Source organism: Vulpes vulpes, chromosome 12 (genome assembly GCF_048418805.1).
Source record: "Vulpes vulpes isolate BD-2025 chromosome 12, VulVul3, whole genome shotgun sequence".
In the NCBI taxonomy this organism is placed as follows: Eukaryota; Metazoa; Chordata; class Mammalia; order Carnivora; family Canidae; genus Vulpes; species Vulpes vulpes.
Genome location: NC_132791.1, coordinates 23,640,257 through 23,667,950, shown reverse-complemented (window position 1 = coordinate 23,667,950; position 27,694 = coordinate 23,640,257). Strand labels below are relative to the sequence as shown.

The 27,694-nt window shown below is 39.1% G+C and overlaps 1 protein-coding gene across 5 annotated transcripts in view; it reads left to right on the top strand.

The window, feature by feature from the left end:
* UBAP1 (ubiquitin associated protein 1) overlaps nucleotides 1-27,694 on the top strand; it is a 56,729-nt gene that overhangs the window by 10,696 nt on the left and 18,339 nt on the right. For 2 of the 5 annotated variants that reach the window (XM_026008961.2, XM_072728085.1), the window contains exon 2: nucleotides 18,024-18,064. In XM_026008961.2, coding sequence (XP_025864746.2) covers nucleotides 18,031-18,064 — 34 coding nt within the window. In that variant the 5' untranslated portion in view covers nucleotides 18,024-18,030. Of the gene's footprint in view, nucleotides 1-6,969; nucleotides 7,198-11,214; nucleotides 11,401-18,023; nucleotides 18,065-27,694 lie in introns of those variants that run through there. The other 3 variants (XM_072728083.1, XM_072728082.1, XM_072728084.1) reach the window with 3 other exon arrangements.

The following is a 27,694-nucleotide window of genomic DNA, read 5'->3' as shown; positions in this document are numbered from 1 at the left end:
TAGTTTTGTTCTTTGTGTGTTTATTGAGATCGTATAATTTTTCTCTTTTGAAAAAAAATTAAAAAAATTTTCTCTTTTGTTTGTTAATATGGTGGATTACATTGCTTTTTTTTTTTTTTTTTTTTTTTTTTTAAGATATATTTAACCAGGGATCCCTGGGTGGCCCAGCGGTTTGGCGCCTGCCTTTGGCCCAGGGCGTGATCCTGGAGACCCGAGATCGAGTCCTGCGTCAGGCTCTCGGCATGGAGCCTGCTTCTCCCTCTGCCTGTGTCTCTGCTTCTCTCTGTCTATCATGAATAAATAAATAAATAATTTTTTTTTTTAAAAAGAAGATATATTTAACCAATCTTGTGTTTCTCGGAAAAACCGCATTTCATCATGATATATTATACTTTTTACATATTGTTGGGTTTGAGTTGCTTAAATTTTGTTGAATTTCTGCATTTATGTTCATGAGAGATATTCTGTAATTTTCTTGTAATTTCTTTGGCTGTTTTGGTATCAAGGTAATGTTTCTTTAATGTTTCTATAGAATGAGTTGGGAAGTATTCCCTCCACTTCAATATGCTGGAAGAGTTTGTATAGAATTAGTGTTGTTTCTTCCTTAGGTGTTTCGAAGATTTCACCAGTAAAGCAGTCTGGGTCCTGAGTTTTCTTTTTCTTTTTTCTTTTTTTTCCTAAGATTTTATTCATTCATGAGAGACACACACACGGAGGCAGAGACATAGGCAGAGGGAGAAGCTGGCTCCCTGCTCATCCTGAGATCATGATCTGAAACCAAAGGCAGACACTCAACCACTGAGCCACCCAGGCATCCCTGGGTCCTGAGTTTTCTTTATGATGAGGTTGTAATTTACAAATTAAATTTCTTTAATAGATACAGGGCTGCCAAAGTTATTTCTTCTTCAGTGGTCTTTGGTAGTTTGTGGTTTTTAACAAATTAGTTTATTTCTTTTTAAAAAATATTTTTAGGACAGCCCGGGTGGCTTGGCGGTTTAGCACTACCTTCAGCCCTGGGCGTGATCCTGGGGACCGGGGATCAAGTCCCATGTCAGGCTTCCTGCATGGAGCCAGGGAGAGGGAGAGAGAATCTTACTTTTTTGGGGAGAAGGGGTAGAGAGAGGGAGAGAGAGAGAGAGAGAGAGAGAGAGAAAATATCTTAAGCAGATTCCATGCTCAGTGTGGAGCCGCACATGGGGCTTCATCTCATGATCATAAGACCATGACCTGAGCCGAAATCAGGAGTTGGACACTTAACCTACTGAGCCATCTAGGTGCCCCTAGAAATTGGTTAATTAAAAAAAAAAAAAAAAAAAGAAGGACACCTGGGTGGCTCAGTGGTTGAGTGTCTGTCTGCCTTCAGCTCTGGTCATGGTCCCGGGATCCTGGGATTGGGTCCTACATCAGGGTTCCCTGCAGGGAGCCTGCTTCTCCTTCTGCCTAAGTCTCTACTTCTCGCTATCTCTCATGAATAAATAAGTAAAATCTTAAAAAAAAAAAAAAAAGGAAATTGGTTTATTTCAGCTAAATTGACAGACTTGGCATAAAATTGTTTTTTGTTTGTTTTTTTAAAATTGTTTTGATGTGGTACTGTTGTAATATTTGTAAGATCTGTACTATCTTTCATTTCTGATAACAATAGGTTTTTTTTTTTTTTTTCTTCTAGTGAGCCTTGCCTAGGGGGTTTATCAATGTAATTAACCTTTTTAAACAATCACCTTTTGGAGTACCTGGGTAGTTGGTTAAGTGTCTGCCTTCAGCTCAGGTCATGATCCCAGGGTGCTGGGATCGAATCTGCATTGGGCTCTCTGGTCAGCAGGGAGTCCTCTTCTCCCTCTTTCCCCTCCCCACACTGGTGCTCTCTCTCTCGCTCTCAGATAAATAAAATCTTAAAAAAAAAAAAATCACTGTTTGGTTTTATTTCTCTCTTGTTTTTTAGTTATTATTTTAAAATATTTTATCCATTTGAGAGAGAGTATGAGTCTGGGGAGGGACACAGGGACAAGCAGTCCCCCAACTGAGTGCAGAGCCTGACTGAGGCTCCATCCCAGGACCCCTGAGATCATGAGCCAAAGCCAGATGCCCAGCCAACTGAGCCACCCAGGTACTCCTTCTTACTTATTATTTAGAAAAGAATTGATGCTTTGTTATTTGAAGTCAGTAGTGGCCTGATTTTTAAGGTGGGGCTGGCCAGCTGTGGCTTTGTTGTGCTACAGACAGGTTTCCAAACTGCCTGTGTTGCTTACAGTGCCAATATTTCAGTTTCCTGAAAATACTGTGCAGTACTTAACATATTAGGTAAGTTAATTTGCTTGTGCATGGTTGGGTAATTTGTGCATTGTATTATAGAGTTCATAAAATTGTTTTGGGACTCTTTCCGCCATCGCTCTGAGCCACCACAATGGTGCGCATGAACGTCCTGGCAGATGCTCTCAAGAGCATCAACAATGCTGAAAAGAGAGGCAAGCACCAGGTTCTTATCAGGCCATGCTCCAAAGTCATTGTCTGATTTCTTTTTAATTTTTTATTATTTTTTTTAAATTTTTTTATTTACTTATGATAGTCACAGAGAGAGGGAGAGAGAGAGAGGCAGAGACACAGGCAGAGGGAGAAGCAGGCTCCATGCACCAGGAGCACGACGTGGGATTCGATCCCGGGTCTCCAGGATCGCGCCCTGGGCCAAAGGCAGGCGCCAAACCGCTGTGCCACCCAGGGATCCCATTGTCCGATTTCTCACTCTGATGATGAAGTATGGTTACATTGGCGAATTTGAAATCATTGATGATCACAGAGCTGGGAAAATTGTTGTGAACCTCACAGGCAGGTTAAACAAGTGTGGAGTGATCAGTCTCAGATTTGATGTACAACCGAAAGATCTAGAAGAATGGCAGAATAACCTGCTCCCATACCGCCAGTTTGGTTTCATTGTACTGACAACCTCAGCTGGCATCATGGACCACGAAGAAGCAAGACGAAAACACACAGGAGGGAAAATCCTGGGATTCTTTTTCTAGGGATGTAATTCATACGTGCAAATAAAATGCCTCAATGGAAAAAAAAATTGTTTTGGGAGATGAGAGATTATACGATTTATACTTATATTTATATTGGAAGTAATTCTGTATTACATATGTTCCATGTGTTAAACTTTTTATATTTGAAATTTTTTTTTTTTTTAAATATTTATTTATGATAGTCACAGAGAAATAGAGAGAGAGGCAGAGACACAGGCAGAGGGAGAAGCAGGCTCCATGCACCGGGAGCCCGACATGGGATTCGATCCCGGGTCTCCAGGATCGCGCCCTGGGCCAAAGGCAGGCGCCAAACCGCTGTGCCACCCAGGGATCCCTATTTGAAATTTCTTAAACATTTTGACAAAAGTTTTTGCTTCTGTCGTGGAGCAAACCAATAAATTATATTTATGGTATTTCCAGTTGGTAATTCTAGTGTCTAAATCAGACACTGGGATATATTATTTTTTGGGGGGGATATATTATTTTTAAATAACTTTGTTCCAGTGACCTGGTATGATTTGTATCTTTGTTCAACATGGTTGTGAAAAGGTAGTATCTATATTTTATAAAACAGACGTAGTCTACTATGTTGAAGTTTTTGTAATGTGCTGTGATTTTTTTTTTCTTTCTTTTAGTCCAAAATACTGTACACTAGTATCCTCATTCTTTTTAAAACTTTGAACTTCATGTGATGGTGAGAGAAGAGACTTAGTGGAATATTTTCTTATTCTGTGGTGGATGGTAGAGTTTTGATTATTTTCCAGGAGAGTTATGAAAGATTTAGTGTATTAGTATGTTGAAATTAAATCTTATGCGTTTATAGAGGGTTTTCTTTGATTGCCAAGGATTCATAATTATGTCAGTATAAAGATGTATGGATTTCTTACTATAGGTCATGGGCTTCTGGTACCACCTTTTTTGTTCCTTAGAGTAAGTATAAGCCATTGAAATGTGGAAGTACTTTTATTAAAATAAGATTTAGGAAGGTGACGAGGTGCTAGTAAACCTAGGGAGTAACTGTTGTCGTATTATTAATCTTTATTATAACCCTTTTTAGATTCATTCCATTGTATCATTTAATGTAATTTCTTATATTGTTAATCTTTTTATTGGTAAGAAGAATATATTTTTTTCCCCAAGATTTATTTAATTGCTTGAGAGAGAGCGAGAGAGCGAGCATGAGCAGGAGGAGGGTGGATGGGCAGAGAGAGTGGGAGAAGCAGCCTCCTCACAAAGCAGGGAGCTCAACATGGGCTTGATCCCAGCACCCCAGGATCATGACCTGAGCTGAAGATAGACACAACTGAACCAATTGAGCCATCCAGGCACCCTTGAGTTTTGTTATCAGAGGTAAATTTTGACTCATTTTGATAGATGCTTACTTAATAGATACCTAAAGCAACTGAGATTAATTAAAAGATCTGTGTGCTTTTTGTGTCTTTTTATTATAAACTATTTCATATTAGGGTTTTTCTTTTTTTAATTTTTTAAAAGTTTTTATTTATTTATTCATGAGAGAGACACAGAGAGAGAGAGAGAGAGAGAGAGGCAGAGACACAGACAGAGGGAGAAGCAGGCTCCATGCAGGAAGCCTGATATGGGACTCGATCTGGGAACTCCGGGATCATTCCCTGAGCCAAAGGCAGATGCTCAACCACTGAGCCACTCAGGTGTCCCCCCCCCCCTTTTTTTTTCATATTAGGGTTTTTCAGTTGTAAAATATGGAAGCAAGATTCTTTCGTGTTCAGTAGTCCTCCCTAAACTGCAAGGGGTTATATTCTAAGACTCCCAGTGGATGCCTGAAACTTTGGATAGTAGTGAATCCTATGTATCTGTATACATACAGATAATATAATACTTATATTATCCCATACTTATAATAGTTCAATTTATAACTTTTGACTTTATGATATGAAAGCAGTATGCATTCAGTAGAAACTGTACTTTGAATTTTGATATTTTCCCAGGCTAGCTGTATGTGATATGATACTCTTATGATGCTGGGCAGTAGTAGTAACCAGTGGAAGCTCTCAGTCATGTGACCATGAGGGTAAATAGCTGATACCTTATAACCAATTTGTACCTATACAGCTGATTTTTACTTTCAGTATAGTATTCAATAAATTACACGAAATATTCAACACTTTATTATAAAATAGACTTTGTCATATTATTTTGCCCATATGTAAACTAATGTAAGTATTCTGAGCACATTTAAGGTAGTCTAGGCTAAGCTATGGTGTTCAGTAGGTTAGGTATATTAAATGTGTTTTTGACATAAGATTTAAAAAAGAAAGATTTTTTCAATTTATGGTAGGTTTATTGAGATGTAACTTCATCATAAGTTGAGGAAGTTCTGTACTATATTTTTTCCTGTACATATGAACATATGATCAGTTTTATTTATTTTTAAATATTTAAAAATATATATTTTTTAAAGATTTCATTTATTCATGAGAGACACATAGAGAGAGAGGCAGAGACACACAGGCAGAGGGAGAAGCAGGCTCCTTGCAGAGAGCCCAATGCAGGACTTGATCCTGGGTCTCCAAGAATAGGCCCCGGGCTGAAGGTGGTGCTAAACTGCTGAGCCACCCAGGCTACCCATATTTAAAAAGATTTTATTTGTATTTTAGAGAGAGGGGGAGAGTGCACACATGAGAGTGGAGGAACAGAGAGAGAGGGAGATAATCTTAAGCAGACTCTGTGGGCAGCATAAGCCTCAGCTGAAATCAATTGAGTCAACCCCTTAACTGAGCCACTCAGGCTCCCCTCAGTTTTTTTTTTTTATTTTATTATTTTATTTTATTTAAGATTTTATTCATTTATTCATGAGAGACACAGGCAAAGACATAGGCAGCTGGAGAAGCAGGCTCCCTGCAGGGAGCCCGATGCAAGACTCCATCCTGGTAGTCCAGGATCACACCCTAAGGCAAAGGCAGATGCTCAACCACTGAACCACCCAGGCGTCCCACCTCAGTTCTTTAAATTGTGAATTAACATTGGGGGAACAGTAATTTCAAGAAGTAACTGAACCAAAAATGTCATATCCTCCCCAGCTATTAAAAAAAGTCACATCATAGTTTATGCCAGAATATAAGAGAGAGGTGGCTCAATTGGTTAAGCGTCTGCTTTTGGCTCAGGTCATGATCTCAGGGTCCTGGAATTGAGCCACACGTTGGGCTTTCTGCTCAGTGAGGAATCTGCTTCTCCCTCTGTGCACACACTCTCTCTCTCAAATAAATATAATCTTAAAAAAAGAGTCTATAAGAGAGAAAAGAGCATCCTAGACAGTTAAAAATATGAGTTCCAGCCTTAATTCTTCCATCAATTTGGGATGGTTTAGAGCCTTCAAAACCTTTGGGGGGAAAAAAAATTCAGGACTGCTTCTATAAAATGAGAAGCCTGGAACAAATGATCTCTGACAACTTTTTTCAGAATTAAGGGTCTGGATATATTCTTTTATAACTGTAGACTTGTGGCTTTTATGTTCTCATGTAAGAAAAATACCAGAAGACTTCCTTCATATTCTTAGTTTTGAGAGCACATAAACACATGTAATCACTTGTTGAATCTATGACTCAGTAAATACACACAGTCCACACCCACTTTTCAAAAAAGAAAATGCTTACTATTTAACACTAATAACCGTATTTCACTCTACAAGTAGCCAATACAATATAATTGGTTAATTTGTATTTTTTTTTTAAATTTTTATTTATTTATGGTAGTCACAGAGAGAGAGAGAGGCAGAGACACAGGCAGAGGGAGAAGCAGGCTCCATGCACCAGGAGCACGACGTGGGATTCGATCCCGGGTCTCCAGGATCGCGCCCTGGGCCAAAGGCAGGCGCTAAACCGCTGCACCACCCAGGGATCCCGTTAATTTGTATTTTTACATGAAGAAGCTAAATATCTGAGAGGAATAATAACACATTATTTTTCTGTTCTTCCAGCAGTCTTCAGACTCAGTACATTACATCATTCTGACTTTTGGAGTCACGTGAAATCTGAATGGTTTTCCCCATGGGAACAAAAAACCAATAGAGCCTTGTTCACCAAATTTGAGTACTCATACCCCAAAGGGAACATTGTGTAGTACCAGGGAACAAACAATATAAACTTCAGAGAAGCAGATGATCTTCCTTCTGGTATGTCATCCGAAGGTCAGCAGTAGCCTAATGGTACGTCACAATGCCTATGTAACTCACCTCACTTTATCACACAGTCATTTTATCATCTTACATGATAATAAGAAGGGGGAGTATAGTACAATAAGACATTTAGGGACCACATTCACATAATTTATTATAGTATGTTGTTTTAATTGCTCGATTTTATTGTTTATTTCTTACTGTGCCTAATTTATAATTTAAAATTGATCAGGGGCACCTGGATGGCTCAGTTGCATCTGCCTTCAGCTCAGGTCATGATCCCAGGGTCCTTGGATCAAGCCCCATGTCAGGCTCCTGGGATCAAGCCCCATGTCAGGCTCCATGCTCAACAGGGAAGTCTGCTTCTCCCTCTCCTTCTGCCCTTTCCCCTGTTTGTTTTTTCTCTCTCAAATAAATAAATAAAATCTTTTTATAAAGGTCAAATTAATAGGTTTGTGGCTATATTTCCTTTTGGGACATCATACTTTTTTTTTTACATTAAAAATTTTTTAAAAATTCATTTGAGAATTTCAATAATTTTTAATGAATTGGTTAAGATAGAGGGGATAGGGATAAAAAATGAATTGGTTAAGATACTGATTAAAAATATCTAATTAGGCTGATGCTTTGTTATGACTCCCTATTCTAACTTTTAACTAGTCATTACTTTCCAGTTCTTACATTATGTTAGTCTCCCATAGGCTTTATGATTTCAAACTACTTAGTAACTACAAAATCATTGCTTAACTTTTTCTTTCTTTCTTTTTTCTTTTTTCTTTTTTGATTTTATTTATTTAATCTTTGGATCAGGCCCCAGGCCAAAGGTGGCACTAAACCCCTGAGCCACTGGGGCTGCCCTGGAGGATAGATCTTAATGATGTTACATGTCCTACCCAAGGTTTATTATCTGTTTTTCCAATTATATAAGTCCTCTTTTCTTTTAGTAGGTCTTTAGTTTATTCCTTTGTATCTTTTTTTTTTTTTTTTTTTTAAGATTTTATTTATTTAGTCACGAAAGACACAGAAAGAGGCAGATACATAGGCAGAGGGAGACTCATTCTCCCTGCGGGGAGCCTGATGCGGGACTCAATCCAGGACCCCAGGATCATGACCTGAGCATAAGGCAGATGCTCAACCACTGAGCCACCCAGGTGCCCCCTGATGTAATTAATTTCTAATTTTTTTGCCTTTGGACTGTTACTGGCTGTTCTGTGTCAGTCTTTCTTGCTCTCTTTTTAAAAGATTTTATTTATTTGAGAGAGGGAGACAAAGATAATGATTGAGATAGCACAAGCAGAAGAGGAAGAAGCAGGCTCCCTGCCAAGCAAGGAGCCCGATGTGGGGCTGGATCCAAGGACCCTGGGATCATGACCTGAGTGGAAGGCAGACACCCCAACTGAGCCACTGAGGCACCTTGGCTGTGCTATTTCTGATTTTGAATATTTATTGGAATTTTCTTTGTGGCCTAATATTTCCTTACGTTTTTGTAAAGTGTTCTGTGGGTACTTTGGGTATATTCTGCTTTCAGGGTGCTTTTGATATAATACAGATTATATCTGTCTTATTATTTTTAAAAAATTTATTTATTCATGAGAGACACACAGAGAGAGAGGGGCAGAGACACAGGCGGAGGGAGAAGCAGGCTCTATGCAGGGAGCCTGATGTAGGACTCGATCCCAGGACTCGAGGATCATGCCCTGGGTTGGAGGCAGGTGCTAAACCACTGAGCCACCCAGGGATCCCCTATATCTGTCTTATTAATTATGTATTTCTACCTAGTTTTTCTGTTTCGTATAGTTTTTGTTTTATGACTGGTGATGCAGTGTTACTTGGGGCAATTCATAACGTTAGCTTTTCATCATGCATTGCATCCTTTATCATCAATAATGTAAAACAGCTGTTATTAACCAAAGACTAGGTGTATGATATTCTTACTGGTTTTAGAAACTACTGATTTATTTATTTTTATTATATTTTCTGTCTCTGAGATCACAGTCTTTCATTAGTTATATACTATATACTGTGTTGTTTCTGTTTAGTCCCCTTTACAGGTATCTGGGAGTATTGTTTCCCTTTGTTGCTGCCTAGATTTTTTTTCCTAATTATAAGTGTGTCAGTCTATAGATATGTGCCCAATATAGAAAACTTGAGAAGCAAATAATAGCACAAAAGAAAGAAAACAGAAGCCCCATGTTGTAAACTCATCATCCAAATATAACCACTTTAAACATTTTTTTTTTTTAATTTTTATTTATTTATGATAGTCACACAGAGAGAGAGAGAGGCAGAGACATAGGCAGAGGGAGAAGCAGGCTCCATGCACCGGGAGCCCGACGTGGGATTCGATCCCGGGTCTCCAGGATCGCGCCCTGGGCCAAAGGCAGGCGCCAAACCACTGCGCCACCCAGGGATCCCTTTTTTTTTTAAACATTTTTTATTTTTTATTTTTATTTATTTATGTATAACCACTTTATAAGACTCTGTCTTACCTTTATTTGTTTCCATATTCACACAGACCTACTCCCCTCTTTTCCAAAATCGCAGGGCCCATTGTTTCTGCAGGTGACTCAGATTTAAATTTTCCATTTTTGCTCTCTGTAAACAGTAGTGCTCAGGACAAATCTGAGTGAATAAGCAGTATTCCAGCTGAACTGAAAGAAAAATTAATGCATAAGGAAAAGCTTACTAAGGTTACTGAAATGCTCCTTAGTATGAATCTGTGTACTGTTGACCTCTGTTGTTGACCTTCCATCTTTAGCCAAATATGCTGATGTGCAGCAGCCATTAATAAGGGGGCTTAGTTTTGCAAACACAGAGCTTGTGGACAGTGATAGATGCTGAAAATAGTATCTCTGGCTAATTTCTCAGACTTGAAACTGAAAGTAAGGTCTCAAACTCAGTTCAATGTTCACAGCCATATTCTTTACTCAGAATAAGAGTCTAAACATTCAAATAAAAATCTACATTTGTGTAGTTACTGGTAGATAGAGTACTTGGCAAATGGTTTACTCTCTTCTGAGTTATATTTTTACCAACCTTTGTTGAGCTCTTGCTGTGTCTCATGCAGTATGCAAAGATATCTGTGTTTATATACACATATTTATGTATCTATATAAATTTTTAAAATAATCATACTCATTTGAGGTTATTATTTTATATGTGATATCGGAAAATGGTTTCCAGACTTCGAGTTTCACTAGAATTTATAATGGGGATAGGGGATGCCTGAGTGGTTCTGTGGTTTGGCATCTGCCTTCAGCCCAGGGCGTGGTCCTAGAGACCCGGGATTGAGTCCCACATTGGGCTTCCTGTGTAGACCCTGCTTCTCCCTCTGCCTATGTCTCTGCCTCTCTCTGTCTCTCATGAATAAATAAATAAAATCTTTAAAAAAGTAAAATGGGTATAGGATTGGGGCTCAGTGGTTGAGCATCTGCTGGATCGAGTCTGGCATCAGGCTCCCTGCAGGAGCCTCTGCCTGTGTCCCTCTGCCTGTGTTTCTGCCTCTCTAATGAATAAAAATTAAAATAAAAATGAGGGTAAGATTAACATGGTTGCCAGCTTTTTATTTTGTCAGCAAAGGACATCTTTTAAAAGTTACTGTGGGGGCATCTGGGTGGCTTGGTCGGTTAAGTATCTGACTTCAGTTTAGGTCATGGTCTCAGGGTTCTGGGATTGAGCCCTGCGTCAGGTTCTGTGCTCACTACTTGCTGGGAGAGTATGCTTGTCTCTCTCCTTCTGCTTCTCCCCCTGCTCATGCCGTCTGTCTCTCAAATGATAAAATATTACAAAAAAAAAAAAAAGGTTACAGTTTATGGTAAATGATGGTATCACTTATTCTGAATACTGAATAGTTGATTTGGAAACATTAATATGTTGCTTTTCTTTATTCTACTGTTTAGAGTTGGCTGATAATTCAGTCTACTACCCCCCCCCCTTTTTTTTTACTGTTGAAGGAACTGAGGCTCCAAAATCTCTTCTTCTCTGAGATCTGTGAGAAAATAAAGCTTTTTCTTTCTTTCTTTCTTTCCTTTTTTTTTTTTTTTAAAGATTTTATTTATTCATGAGAGACCCAGAGAAAAGGCAGAGACGTAGGCAAAGGGAGAAGCAGGCTCTTCACAGGGAGCGCGATGTGGGACTCAATTCCGAGTTCCGGGATCACGTCCTGAGCCGAAAGCAGATGCTCAACTGCTGAGCCACCCAGGCGTTCCAATAAAGCTTTTTCTGATGAATATGGTATAGTATTGACATACTAATAGTTGCTACATGTGTGATTTTTGTCATATACATGTTGGTATGAATGCCAGTTGTATGGGTGTTCTTTGTTTTTATTTTTATTTATTTTTATTTATTATTTTTTTTTTTGTTCTTTGTTTTTAGACTTGAAATTTGATGATTCTCTGAGCCATCTTTTCTGTAAAAGAATTTCCTGGATTCATTTGTGTCTTGGGAAATTCCTGATTGCAGCTCTTGTTGCAGTATAATGTGTGACTATGATAGCTTACTGAGATATTAAATTGCTGTGTATTAGGAAACTTTTGTAAGAATGTAATTTCATGTAATAGGAATTTAATGATACAAGAAAGAAAATGAGAACATCAATATAATTGTCTTGGGCTTTCTCTTCCCCTTGTGAAAGGGCCTACGTCTTTTTTTTTTTTTTTTTTTAAGACTTATTTATTCATGAGACAGAGAGACAGAGACACAGGCAGAGGGAGAAGCAGGCTCCATGCAGGGAGCCCGATGTGGGACTGGATACCAGTATTCCAGGATCACACCCTGGGCAGAAGGCAGGCACGCTAAACCCCTGAGCCACCCAGGCATCCTGAAAGGACCTACATCTTGGCATTCTCTTGGTCTGCTACCCCATCCTCTTCACCTTGCCCTTTTTCCATTCCTTATCCCATCTCCTCTGTTTCTTTCACCCTAGCTCTTCCTGTCCCTGCAGTTCTGTTCTTATTACTTATTTTCCCATCTCTTTTTGTTCTTGGATGTCTTTAAGTAATGATTTAAGTTATAGGGGTTTCTTTTTTTGGGGGGGGGGGTTCTTTTTATAGCATTTGAATGAAGTGGCACTGAACTGGCAAAATAGAACATTGCTGTAGTTCCTTGGTGCTTCAGGGAGGTCTGCATTTTATTAGTGTAAAAGTTTGAGTTACAGATGTGTGCAAAAAAAGGTGTTCTATTTTTATTTCTATTTGATACTTTTCCTTTAATATATTCATTTATTTTTATTTTATTTTTTTAAGATTTTATTTATTTATGATAGAGGCAGAGACACAGGCAAAGGGAGAAGCAGGCTCCATGCAGGGAGCCTGACATGGGACTCTATCCCGGGTCTCCAGGATCACGCCCTGGGCTGAAGGCAGGTGCTAAACTGCTGAGCCACCCAGGGATCCCCTATATTTATTTTAATGGAAATTTTTGATTACTTAGAATTTTTACGCCTCTGAAGTACTTAAAGTTTTACTTTGGGGGCAAATGTATTTTTTCAGTCTTTTTTTGTGTGTGTGTTTGTACATTTTTTACATAGTTAAGTAATTCAGTCCAACTTGTAAAAGCTTTTTTTTAAAGATTTTATTTACTTATTAGAGAGAGAGAGAGAAAGCATAAGCAGGGGGAGTGGGAGAGGGAGAAGCAGGCTCCCCGCTGAGCAAGGAGCCCAGTTGTGGGGCTTAATCCCAGAACTCTGGAATCATGACCTGAGCTGAAAGCAGTTGCTTAACTGATTGAGCCACCCAGACACCCCTTGTAAAAACATTTTAAAACTTGTACTTGGGGTGCCTGGGTGGCTCATTTGTTTGTGTCTGACTCTTGGTTTTGGCTCAGGTCATGATCTCAGTGTCATGAGATCAAGTTCATGTTGGGCTCTGCACTCAGCAAGGAGTCTGCTTGGGATTCTCTCTCCCTCTGCCCTTCACCCCTTATGCGCGTGCATGCATGTACCCTCTCTCCCTCTCTCAAATCTTTTTTAAAAGCTGTATACTTATTTTTCCATTATGTTTTCTTTTTTTAATTTTTTTATTTATTTATGATAGTCACACAGAGAGAGAGAGGCAGAGACATAGGCAGAGGGAGAAGCAGGTTCCATGCACCGGGAGCCCTACGTGGGACTCTATCCTGGGTCTCCAGGATCGCACCCTGGGCCAAAGGCAGGCGCCAAACCGCTGTGCCACCCAGGGATCCCTCATTATGTTTTTAATAAACATTCTTAATTACATTACAACTTATCTTTTGAATTTCCATAATTTATTTAATCATTTCCCCATAATTGAACATTTAGACTACAGGAAGATGTTATAAGAAATGGGTCTAATTAAATAAAATATAGGAAGTTTATAAGGAAATACTATCTATCTATCTATCTATCTATCTATCTATCTATCTATCTATATCTCACTTGATTTTTTTTCCCAGTGTTCCAGGAAAAAAAATTGACCCTAAGTAGCTGTTACAGTGCTTTTGGTCCTTGAGAGACAGGGAAGTTTTATGGCATAGCAGACCTTAGAAAAATCTTTACTATAAGTGACCAAATATGAGTATCTTACATTCATAAGGTTTGTGGGAAACATAAGAGTTGCATTCATTGAACTATTTTTAATATTTAAAGAAACCCTCTAGGGATGCCTGGGTGGCTCAGCGGTTGAGTCTGCCCTTGGCTCAGGTCGTGATCCTGGAGTCCCAGGATCAGGATCAAGTCCCACATTGGGCTCCCCATTGGGAGCCTGCTTCTCCCTCTGCCTATGTCTCTGCCTTTCTCTCTGTGTGTCTCATGAATAAATAAGCAAAATCTTAAAAAAAAAAAGAAGCCTTATAGAAAATCTATATTTTATCAGCTCTTTTGAGGCATATTTTTAAAGAATTTACATCCTTTTATTTAGTAATAGGGGTACTGTATTTTAATTTCCACTTTTTAAAAATTTTAATATATTTATTAGTAGAGCGCGAGAGAGCCCAAGTGATGGGGAGCGGCAGAGAGAGAGAGGGAGAAGCAGACTCCTGCTGAGCAGGAAGCCCATTGTGGGGCTTGGTCTCAGGACCCCGAGATCATGACCTGAGCTGAAGGCAGATGCCCAGCAAACTGAGCCACCCAGTTGCTCCTTCACTCACTTTTTTTTAAATAGACATTTTGCTTTGTTGCAGACATGCATGCTTTAACATGGGGGATAGAGAGGGGAATTTCTTTTTTTAAAGATTATTTATTTATTCATGAGACAGAGAGAGAGAGAGAGAGAGAGAGAGAGAGAGGCAGAGGCAGAGGCAGAGGCAGAGACATTAGGAGAAGCAGGCTCCATGTAGGAAGCCTGATGATCCCGGGACTCCGGGATCATGCCTTGTGCCAAAGGCAGGCACTCAACCGCTGAGCCACCCAGGCGTCCCAAGAGGGGAATTTTTTTATTTGCATTTTCCTGACTAATGAAGAATGATGTTGAACATCATCTCATGTACTTCTTGGTTATTTGTATGTCTTCTTTGAAGAATTTACTCTTCATATTCTTTTGCCCATTTTTAGTTGGATTGTCATTTATTTCTTTTTATTTTTAATTTATTTTTTATTTTTAAAGATTTTATTCATTCATGAGAGAGAGGGAGGCAGAGACATAGGTAAAGGGAGAAGCAGGCTCCATGCAGGAAGCCTGATCGATCTTGGGACCCTGGGATCACGCCCCAAGCTGAAGGCAGATGCTCAACTGCTGAGACACCCAAGGGTCCCTGGATTGTTGTTTCATTATTGAATTGTGGAGTTATTTATGTATTTTAGGTGTAAGCTCCTTATCAGATACATCACTTGCAAATATATTTTTCTTTTTTTTTAAGATTTTTATTTATTGGGATGCCCGGGTGGCTTAGTGGTTAAGCATCTCCCTTTGGTTCAGGGCATGATCCTGGAGACCCCAGATTGAGTCCCACATTGAGCTCCCTGCGTGGATCCTGCTTCTCCCTCTGCCTGTGTCTCTGCCTCTCTCTCTCTGTGTCTCTCATGAATAAATAAATAAAATCTTAAAAAAAAAAAGAATCCATTTAAAGTTGGTGAAATTTCTTAAAACATTTGTGATGTTAGCTTCTTCTGGGGGTTATTTGCAAAATTACTTTTTAAATCAGAAGCTCAACCAGCTTCTCCCAAACCATTTGCCTCTCAGAAACAGCCACTTTTTCAAACAGCTGCTATCCCACAATATTAATAAATACTAGAGACACATAGATGAAAATGTTCATTTTCTGCACCTGTCTGTTGCAGCTCTTTGCTGGGTGCTTAAATACTGCTTTTTTCCCCAGCAGAGACTTAGAAAAATACATTCTTGATTATGTGCCTGTGTGTGAAGGTTGAGACTCAAAGACTCTTGCTTCTTGGTTTTAGAAGTGTGACTGCATTGTGATTTATGTATATTTTGATGACGCTGTAGCATGCATGCCAATGAAATATTTTCTGCATATAGGAAAAGTTTTAATCATTTTCAGTATGGTTGCTGTTTCTTTGAGAATTGATGATCTATATACTTTATAATTTTAACTTTCCATTGGAGAGAATTAATTAGAGTAACAGAATATTTTGTTCTCATATCATTCTGGAAAACTAAAACTTTTTTTTTTTTAAAGATTTTATTTATTCATAGAGACAGAGAGGGGCAGAGACACAGGCAGAGGGAGAAGCAGGCTCCATACAGGAAGCCTGACATGGGACTCGATCCTGGGTCTCCAGGATCACACCCCAGGCTGCAGGCGGCGCTAAACCACTGCACCACAGGGGCTGCCCCAAAACTAAAACTTTTAAAGTAAAAGCTTTAGGGGTACCTAGGGGGCTCAGTTGGTTAAGCCTCTGCCTTCAGCACAGGTCATGATCCCAGGGTCCAGGGATTGAGTCCTGCATTGGGTTCCCTGCTCAGTGGGGAGCCTGCTTCTCCCTCTCTCTATGCCTTTCATCCTGCTTGTGTCTCTCTCTCTCTCAAATAAAATGTTAAAAAAATAAAGTAAAACTTTAAAGAAATTATAAAATAAATACCCGTTTGCCTTAGAATGTTCAGAAACTGTAGAGAAATATTATAAATTATTCCTAGTCCTACCACCTAAAGGCAGCCACTTTTTAAAAATTTTATTACTTTTAAAAAATATTTTATTTTTAAGTAATCTCTACACCCACTGTGGGGCTCAAATTTACAACCCTGAGATCAAGAGTTGGGTGGTCTATGGACTGAGCCAGCCAGGTGCTCCTTACATGATACTTTCTATCCTTTATAATCCTTGGTAGCCAGATTACTTCTCTATTTCTATAGTTTCACCTATTTTCTATTCCTATAGTTTGTTATAAGTAGAATCATATAATGTGTAACCTTTTGAGCGTAGCGTGGCTTCTTTCACTTAGCATGATGTATTTGAGTTTGTCCATGTTGTCATGGCAGTGTATCATATTTATCTAGTTAAGATTTTTAAAAGTTTATTTTAGAGAGAGTGAGAAAGAGAGAAAGAGTGAGGGGGAGGAGCAGAGGGAGAGGGACAAGCAGATTCTGTGCTGAGCGTGGAGACTGACGGGCTGGGGCTCAACGCTGAGCTTGATCTCCCTGAGATGATCTAAGCCGAAATTAAGAGTCAGATGCTCAACTGACTGAGCCACCCAGGTGCCTCTGTCACTTCATCCATTTAAAGTGTATGGGAGGGCAGCCCCGTGGCTCAGCGGTTTAGTGTGGCCTTCAGCCTGGGGTGTGGTCCTGGAGACCTGGGATCGATTCCCACGTCAGGCTCCCTGCATGGAGCTTGCTTCTCCCTCTGCCTGTGTCTCTGGCCCCCCCCCCCCCCCCCCCCCCCGTCTCTCATAAATAAATAAATAAATAAATAAATAAATAAATAAATAAATAAATAAATAAATAAAATATTAAAAAAAAAGTGTATGGGTGTGCCTGGCTGCTTCAGTCAGAAGAGCATGAGACTCTTGATCTCAGGATCATGAGTTCAAACCCCATTTGAGTATAAAGATTACTTGAATAAATACAACTTAAAAAAATCAGCTTGTTAATTTCTAAAAACAACCTCGAAAAAACAACAACAAAAAAAACCCCTGTGCAGACTTTAATTCCATTTTGAGTAATTTTCACAAGATAGATGTAATACCCTTTTCCTTTTTTTTTTTTTTTTAACTTTCATTGGAGAGTAGATTATTTTTCAGTATGATACCTTCCAGTGTATTGTAATGTGGGCTAATAGATAATAGACCATAAATTCATATAGCTAACCTTATTTTTTTTTTCTGCTTACATTTTTAAGTTAGAGGTATAAATACCATATCAGGGGTGATAGACTTTCAGGTTGAAGAACTCAGATTATTTATGTAAGACAGGACTTCATACCTACTTTTATAAGGTGTGAAAATGCCAAGGTGTGTGGTTTTGTTTTTTCCTTCACTTAAAACAATTTTATACTAATTAAACAGTACTGAGGATTGTCATTCACTCCCCACTTAAATTACTATTAGACTTACTTGCCAGCATAAGGTCTATGTTTGCATTACTGGATGAAAAGAGATTTTTTTAAATCTGTTATTGACATATTTGTAGTTTGTGTCAAGAAGGTATGTGGCCTGTAATTTTTTCCTTTGGATAGTCCATATATAAATTGGTTAATGGTTAGTATGTTATTTTTCTCATACTTATATATGACATATATATTAGAACATGCAAATTTTAGAAATGTTTAATTTTTCTCTGAAAAACTGATATCTCTTCCTTTCTCTTCTTTTTTGAGATTTTGGGACTGAGAAGTTTGAGGACAGTACTCTGGTTTCTTTTTTGTAGTCTCAGTTTTCTCTAGTGATTTGTTTATACCCCCCCAGAACATCGTGTGCTTAAAAATATTTCTTTGTTTTTCAGGTTCTAAATGGCTTCTAAGAAGTTGGGTGGAGATATTCATGGTAAGTAGACTGTTAGATACCATGCTTAAAGCTATGACTTGATCAGAGGATTTGAAATCACTTAGCATTGTGTAAGTGCCTCTTTATGTTTATTTAAATGAGCAGCTTGAGAAAAAGTTCTACAATAGTGTAGCATATACATTCCAGTGGATTTCAGGTAATTTAATATTGAAGTATTTAAGTAGATAAAACTTTAGAGTCTCTGTGGTTATTGTACTTAAAATTACCAGAGAGGGGTAGGTAGCCTACCTATTTTTACTGTTTTTCAGCAGTATTTTTTTTTTAAGATTTTATTTATTTATTCATGAGAGACGTGGAGAGAGAGAGACAGAGACACAGACCAAGGGAGAAGCAGGTTCCCTGCAAGGAGCCTGATGTGGTACTCGATCCCGCGATCACGCCCTGGGCCAAAGGCAGACGTTAAACTGCTCCCTTCAGCAGTATATTTGAAGTATTACATTCTCTTTCTTATTCTCTGGTCATAGGTGTTTGCCATCTCAGGTGTGGAAAAACTCTAAATCTATAGTTAACACTTAATTTTTTTTTTTTAATGTTTTGGTTTAGTGTCCATCCCTGTCATCCTCTCCCTGCCCCACAGTGATAGGACATAATTACTGCAGATAAACCGTGATTAGTAATTACAGAAATGTGAGTAGTGGTAGCTACAATTTTGCATTTGAAATGAATAGTTTATCATCCTTTTTTAAGTTATGACCTTCCAGGATTGAATACATTAATAAACTTTATTATCTGCATTTGGGAGGAATGGAGGTGCTTAAGAAGTTAAAATTAGACCCTCTTTTCATACAGTAGAAGAATTAAATACCAGAAATATCCAAACAACATAGTTTTTTTAAAAGGGTTTTGGGGGGTACCTGGGTGGCTCAGTTGGTTAAGCATCTGCCTCTTGATTTTTGCTCAGATCATCATCTTGGGGTTGAGATTGAGCCCCATGTTGAGCTCTGCCCTGGGCCTGCTTAAGATTCTTTCTCTCCCTCTTCCTCTGTTTCTCCTTCCCCTTTAAAAAAAAAAAAAAAGTTTTTTAAAGCTGATCTTCATTTTAAAAATTATGTCCTTGTAAGAATGATTTGCCAGACTGCATGACAATATATTGGTGCTGCTCTCTGGTTGCTTGATCATATCAGTCAACTGAGTCAGGCTGCAGCAGCAGCAGTCATTGGGGTTCTAACTTATATATTTTTTACAACAGTTTAATATTTAGAATTATCGTGCATATGCTTACATATATCATTTGTTTGTGTTTTGTTAAATCCTTCTGGAGTTAAGTTACTCAGAATCTGGAATTTGCATTCTTTATAGCAGGTCAGGCATCAGATCTGCCAGGTAAGCTGTTTCTTATTGTCTAAGGATTATTAGACAATACTTTCAAAGTATTCAAATGATAGTAAAAGGCAGATCTGAAGTTGTTTCTGGATCACTTTTTTAGGGAAAAAGAGAAGACAGAGCGAAGGACAGAGGAAAGTTCTGGGGAGAGAAAATAGCAAAAGTGAAAAAGTTGAACTTATTTCAAAAGATAAGCAATGTATCTTGACACTTTGGGAAGTCCTTTTTGACTGGAGTGAAAATAAGATGGACTCCAGGTTATGGTGTTCCAGCTAAACACTTTAGAGAGAAGATTCTAATTTTGAAGTTATCAATAAAGAATTTTTAGAAATTCCTCCATCTCCTTACATTCCTTACTAAAATTTTATTAAGTGAAACATTCTACCTAAAATTCGAGAAAAGATTTTTCTTTCTCCCTTAACTCCTTCCTTCCTTCCTTCCTTCCTTCCTTCCTTCCTTCCTTCCTTCCTTCCTTCCTTCCTTCCTTCCTTTCCTTTTCTCTCTTTCTCTTTCAAGTAGGCTCCATGCCCATCCTGGAGCCCAACATGGGGCTTGAACTCAGAACCCTGAGATCGAGACCTGAGGTGAGATCAATAGTCTGATGCTTAATCAACTGAGCCACCCAGGTGCTTCCCTGAGAAAAGATTTTTCTTTCTCTTTTCAGCTTCTTCTGCTTCAAACTGCTAAACTCCTAGTTGAATTTCTATAGCTTTAAAGTTTTTAGAGTAAAGAATCTTATTTTTAGATATCTTGTAGTTTAAGGAATAGAAATTAAAGGAAATAGGCAAAAAAAAGGAGGAGATGGAGAATAGCAGTCTTACTGACATATGAGTGCAGGAAGTCAAGTTGAACTTGGTCTTACAAGTCTGAAATTAGCCAGGAAACTAAGGCTCGAATTCCCTCCATCTCTCAGGAAGCTGCGTAGACTTTTCTTACTGCTTTTCTCTGCAGGCATGCTCCATTTTTATTCTTCTGTTTGTAGACTTGCTTTCTTGGCTTGTTTGTATAGAATGTGTAGGGTCAAAAATGGCCTATCCTGTTGTGATGCTGCGTGCTACTTGATCTTTCAGTTTATTTATTTATTTTTTTTTTATTTATGATAGTCACACAGAGAGAGAGAGAGAGAGAGGCAGAGACACAGGCAGAGGGAGAAGCAGGCTCCATGCACCGGGAGCCTGACGTGGGATTCGATCCCGGGTCTCCAGGATCGCGCCCTGGGCCAAAGGCAGGCGCCAAACCGCTGCGCCACCCAGGGATCCCTGATCTTTCAGTTTAAATGGCTAGCATCATATAGCTAAAGTATCTGATTGCACAGCCTAGCTTATAGGCCTATGGATTGATTCTCTCTAAGGTAGGTATTATCTGACTGGCCCATTGGGGTTAGTAGGTGTATGTGTGTATGTAATTCTTCCAGGGCATTTAGGGTGTGGACAAGGAGGTAACATCTGCTCTTATAACTGGATATTAAATTGCTTTTTTTCTTTTTAAATATTTGAGCTGACTCTATCTTGTGCTATCTTCTGTCTTCTGACTAGTATTTGATTTACCTTCAGGTTCTTTTTTTTAGCTAAGGTTGAACTTCTACTGTCATTAATAACTACATATCCCTAGATAACAGAATAAGAGAATAAGCAATTCTCAAAGACCTTTAAAAATATTGTTCTTAAAAAATGTATATATATATATATATATATATATATATATATATATATATATATATAGTTCTTATATTATGTAAAATGCAAACCCTTGGCTTAGTTTAGTGGGTTTTTTTGTTTGTTTTTTTAAGATGTTTACTTATTCATGAGAGACAGAGAGAGAGACAGAGAGACAGAGAGGCAGGCAGAGACAGGAGAAGCAGGCTCCATGCAAGGAGCCTGGTATGGAACTCCATCCCGGGACTCCAGGATGATGTCCTGAGCCGAAGGCAGATGCTCAATCTCTGAGCCACCCAGGCGTCCCTGGCTTAGTATTTTTTTTAAAGATTTTATTTATGAGAGAGAGAGCAAGAGCGGGGGGTGGGGAGAGGGGGAAGCATGTTTCCCATTGAGCAGGGAGCCTGATTTAGGGTTCCATCCTAGGACCTTGGGATCATGACCCCAACCAAGGGCAGATGCTTAACTGATCCTTGGCTTATTTTAAATCAGGACTTTCTTGAAGTCTGGTGCTTAAAATGTCAATGCTCTTTAGTTTTTAACTTATTTTCCACTTGTTTCATCTAAGAAAAGGTTTCCAGCAAACAAATAAATTCCTCTTTTAGTATCTGAGAAAAATGCCTTGACATTCTAATTTAGGAAAAAATAAATCTGTATAATCAGATAATACTTAATAAAACTAAACCCTTTCCTTTGAAAGGCCCTGCTGTCCTATTTATGACCATTGAGCTAGCTTTTTTTTTTTTTAAAGATTTTATTTATTCATGAGAGACAGAGAGAGGCAGAGACATAGGCAGAGGGAGCCTGATGTGGGACTCGATCCCAGGACCCTGGGATCATGACCTGAGCCAAAGGCAGATGCTCAACCACTAAGCCACCAGGTGCCTGAACCAGCTAACTTCTAAGGGAGGTTCGTTTATTTTGCCCTTGGTTTAATTTTTCCTAGGATATTGAAATACTTTTTCTGCTGAGTGATAGAAAAAGGTATTTTACTTTGAATTGTTTTAAAAGTTGATCTGTTACTGCTTTACAGTGTAAAGAAGTTGGTCATCATTTAATTATTGCTCCCCTTCCCCCACTGTCTTTCAAGATTTTCTCTTTATCTTTGTTTTCAGCATTGTTTCTATGATGTGCCTTGGTATGATTTTTCTGTGTATTCATCCTGCTTGAAGTTAGCTAAACTTCTTGGATCTGTGGGTTGATCTTTCATCACTTTGGGAAAATTTGCAGCCATTATTTCTCTTCGCTTTCTTCTGCCCCCTTGTTTCTTTCTTATCCTCCTGAGACTTTAATCATACATGTATTAGGCTTTTGATATTGTCCTAAAGATCTCTTAAGGCTCCATTCCATTTTTTTCCCCCTTTGTGTTTCAGTATGGTTAATTCCTTTTGATCTAACCTCAGTTTCTCAATTCTTTCTTCTGCTAAGTATTTTCTGGTTATCCATATAGCCTGGTTATGAACTAGTAAAGATTTTCTAATCTGATACTGCATTTTCATTTCTAGCATTGTTTTGTCTTTTATATTTCTCTCTCTAGTACTCATATGCGGGACGCCTGGGTGGCTCAGTGATTGAGTGTCTGCCGTCTGCTCAGGTCATGATCCTGGGGTCCGGGAATTGAGTCCTGCATTGGGCTGCCTGTGGGGAGCCTGCTTCTCCCTCTCTCTATGTCTCTGCCTCTCTGTGTCTCTCATGAATAAATAAATAAAATCTTAAAAAAAAAATTCCTCATCTGCTCACACAAACTCATCTTTTCTATTAGATCCTATATAACATATTTATTATAGTTACTTTAAATTTTTCTGATAATTTCAATATTTTGGCTATTCCTCAATTTGGGTCTAATGACTGGTTCCTCTCTTACTGATAGATTATGTTTTCTTCTTGGTGTGTTTTATTTTTGATTGAATGCCAGACATTGGATATGAAAAAGGTGATTTAAAAAAAAAAAAAGGTGATTTTGTAGATTAGCTGGCTTTTGTTGTTAGGGTGTGAGTAGGATTTTCTTGTGACTTCACATCCCATCCTATAGCAGATATCTGTATAGTTTTGTGTACATCTCTCTACATGTGTGTCTATTTATCTAACTTTATGTGTTTATTATTTATTTTAGAGACAGTGGGTGGATGCATGAGCAGGGGGAGGGGCAAAGGGAGAGGAAGAGAATCTCAGGCAGACTCTTTGCTGAGTGCAGAACCCCACATTGGGGCTCCATCTCAACCCTGAGATTATTATTATTATTATTTTTTAAAAGATTTTATTTATTTATTCATGAGAGACACACACACACACACAGAGGCAGAGATACAGGCGGAGGGAGAAGCAGACTCCATGCAGGGAGCCTGACGCAGAACTCGATCCCGGGTCTTTAGGATGAGGCCCTGGGCTGAAGGCAGCACTAAACCGCTGAGACACCCGGGCTGCCCACAGCCCTGAGATTATGACCTGAGCTGAAATCAAGGGTTGGATGCTTAACCAACTGAGTCACCCAGTTGCCTCTTATTTAATTTTAAAGCTGACGCGAGACGCCTGGGTTACTCAGGAGTTGGGCGTGTGCCTTCGGCTCAGGATGTGATCCTGGAGTCCTGGAATCAAGTCCCACATCGGGCTCCCTGTATGGAGCCTGCTTCTCCCTCTGCCTGTGTATGTCTCTGCCCCTCTCTCTCTCATGAATAAATAAAATCTTAAAAGTAAAGCTGATGCAGTGGCTTTAGGTAGTGATACCCAGTCATGGAATTGTATCTTTCACTTAATTTTAAGTTTGGTCTTTACTGATGTTCTTTTTCAAAAACTTTGATTTGAATTCTCAATTTGAATTCATAGTAAAACCTGAATTACGGATATTCTAGTTTCTATCCTCCATTAAGGATCCATTGCCCCTCTCCCCTGAAATTGTCACTTTGTTTCAGGAAAATATGCAGGTGACAAGATTACAAGCACATCAGCAATTCAGAAAGAAATTCTGAAAGAAAACACAATGAAGCCTTCCCAGGATTTATCCTGAGAATATTTTATTTTCAGCCTAGTCTCTTCCACTATGGCATAAATCAAAGTGATATGCAGAACCTGACTTCAAGGAACTGCTGTAGCCAGTCATCAGAGATGTACTTTTTTTCTTTTCCCAAACTGAACTTAAGAAAGTGGGCTCATGGGATGCCTGGGTGGCTCAGCGGTTTGGTGCTTGCCTTTGGCCCAGGGCGGGATCCTGGAGACCTGAGATCAAGTCCCACGTCGAGCTCCCTGCAAGGAGCCTGCTTCTCTCTCTCTGCCTCTCTCTCTGTATCTCTCATGAATAAATAAATAAAATCTTTTTTTAAAAAATGCGGGCTCAGATATTTTAGAAAGATATTCAGTAATAAAGACTGAAACTAGAAGTATCTGGGTAAGCTGGACATTTGTTAGTCACAGTATTTAATTCTCTGGGCCATGTAGTGAATTAAGTTTTATTGAATCTATTTTAAAAAAAAGATAGGGATCCCTGGGTGGCGCAGCGGTTTGGCGCTTGCCTTTGGCCCAGGGCGCGATCCTGGAGACCCGGGATCGAATCCCACGTCGGGCTCCCGGTGCATGGAGCCTGCTTCTCCCTCTGCCTCTCTCTCTCTCTTTCTCTCTCTCTCTGTGACTATCATAAATAAATAAAAATTAAAAAAAAAATACCTTTAAAAAAAAATAAAAAAATAAAAAAAAAGATATATTGAGAAACAAGAGAAGTTGATGTCTTTAGATACATATTTTGATATGTTATAAAAATGAATTAATTCCTAAGGCATAGTTCTATTTGTAAAATATATTCTTTATAACCCACATAGCATCATCATTAATATTTTATGGTATTCTCTGTCCATTCAAAAGATTGCTTGCTTTGTTGCCATCTCTTTAAATGCCTCTTTTTTAAAAAAAAGGATTTTACTGGGCAGCCCCCGTGGCGCAGCGGTTTAGCACCGCCTGTAGCCTGAGGTGTGATCCTGGAGACCTAGGATCGAGTCCCACGTCGGGCTCCCTGCATGGAGCCTGCTTCTCCCTCTGCCTGTGTCTCTGCCTCTCTCTCTCTCTCTGTGTGTGTCTCTATGAATAAATAATAAAAAATCTTTTTTAAAAAAGGATTTTACCTATTTAGCTTTTTCTTTTAAGATTTTTATTTATTATTCATGAGAGGCACAGAGAGAGAGAGAGGGAGAGACACAGGCAGAGGGAGAAGCAGGCTCCATGCAGGGAGCCCGACGTGGGACTCGATCCTGGGACTCAGGGATCATGCCCTGGGTGGAAGGCTCAACTGCTGAGCCACCCAGGTGTCCCTAGCTATTTATTTTTAAAATATTTTTAAGTAATCCCTATAGTCAATGTGGGGCTTGAACTAACTCTGAGATCGAGTTGCATGCTACATCCACTGAATCCACTGAGCCACCCAGGTTCCCCTAAGAGATTTTTTTTTTTAAATTTTTATTTATTTATGATAGTCACAGAGAGAGAGAGAGAGGCAGAGACACAGGCGGAGGGAGAAACAGGCTCCATGCACCGGGAGCCTGACGTGGGATTCGATCCCGGGTCTCCAGGATCACGCCCTGGGTCAAAGGCAGGCGCCAAACCGCTGCGCCACCCAGGGATCCCGAGATTTTTTTTTTTTTAAGATTTTATTTATTTATTCATGAGAGAGAGAGAGAGAGAGAGAGAGGCAGAGACACAGGCAGAGGGAGAAGCAGGCTCCATGCAGGGAGCTCGATGTGGGACTTGATCCCTGGTCTCCAGGATCAGGCCCTGGGCTGAAGGCGGCGCTAAACTGCTGAGCCACCCAGGCTGCCCGAGCTGTTTTTTTTTGTTTTTTTTTTTTAAGATTTATTTATTTATTCATGAGAGACATAAAGACAGAGGCAGAGACATAGGCAGAGGTAGAAGTAGGCTTCCCACAGGGAGCGGGATGTGGGACTGGATCAGGAAGGATCCCAAGATCACTCCCTTAGGCCGAAGCCTCAACCTCTGAGCCACCCAGGTGTCCCAAAGATTTTCTTTTTATTAAGAGAGAGTGCTTACATGCAGGTGACAGGGTGGGGTGGAGGAGGGGCAGAGAGAGAGAGTGAGAGAGGGTCCCAAGCAGCTTCCACACCCAATGTGGAGCCCTGTGGGGGCTCAACCTGTGGCCTGGAGATCATGACCTGATCCGAAATCAAGAATTGGATGCCTAACTGACTGAGCCACCCTCAAATATTATTTTATCTTAAAATATGGTCTATACCCAAGAGTCCCCTGCTCTACCAGCTGAGCCAGCCAGGTGCACGTAAATGCCTTTTTGCCCTTTATTCCTACCTCCTCCCCCCAGTAATCACGTAACTGTTGGCTCATTTCCTACGAACAAAGTTTAAAGGACTAAGACCAGGGAAGGCTAGAGGGTTGTGCCAGATGACCTTGGCATTGGCGTTATTAGTGAAATGAAACTGCTTTTTAAAGCAGAAACCTGTAATTGGTGTTAAGGAAGAGAAATAGCAGTTGTTTAAAGGTGTAATATTTGATCTTTCTGTCCCTAAGCCAGGGCCTACTTTGATTTATAGAATATAAGTCGTCAGTGTATACAGCACTGTCACAGTTTCCTAACTGAAAGGTAGGCAAGGAAACTGAACACTCTTTGAAAGATAGTCTCATTTGGTTCAGGTATCTTAACTATATTACTTTTTTTGTGGATAGTTTCTTCCTCTGCTCCCATCACCATTCTACAATAGAGCTGTTCATTTAAGAAAATTTTGTTAGTTTATTGTGGATGAGTTTTCTTATATTTGTATATCATATATGCTTGTGTTATGGGTAGGATTTTTTCAGTATGTGTATTTGTGTGTGTGTTGTAATTAACCTGCTTTGAATGAACATTCTGAAATGAAAGACTGAATTTTGTGATTAAATGTAAATCTTTCCAGTGCTTCTTAGAAAATGCTAGTTTCAGCTTTGTCTCCATATCAAGACACTAGATAAAGTTAAAAATCTAATTTTCAGTAAAATTTGAGTACCTTTTTTCCATGGAAGACAGATAAAATTTTTTTTTTTTTACGTTAGAGAGAACTTTGCTTTTAATCTCTACAATATAAAGAATTTTGTAAGTGACAGAGGGTTTTAGTTTTGTAACCAATGCTTGTTTTTTGGCAAGCTGTGATGATACCGGATATTTTGGTGGGGCGTATTTTTATGAGTAGCCTTACCATTTTAGGTAAACCATTTTGAATTGTAATAAATATTAATTGAATGTGAGTTAGGCATAGGGGTGAGAGTTAAATATGAAAGAAGTGTGAGACCATGTCTTTTTTATTTGTTCTTTTCTTATTGAGCATCTTATCTGCTAGATAATATGTTGAAATTGGGAGGTGTAGATATGAAACATTTCTCTCTCAAATTCTCACTCAGAGTCTCAAGGCGGAGTATAAGGAAGTTATTCATACAGAGTGGTAAGACCTGACAAGCTAGTATGAACTGGGTGTTCTGAGATTGAGAAGGGAATTCTTTTTTTTTTTTTTTTTTAAGATTTTATTTATTTATTCATGAGAGAGAGAGACAAAGACACAGGCAGAGAGAGAAAAGAAGCAGGCTCCATGCAGGGAGCCCGACACGAGACTCAATCCTGGGTCCCCAGGATCATGCCCTGGGCTGAAGG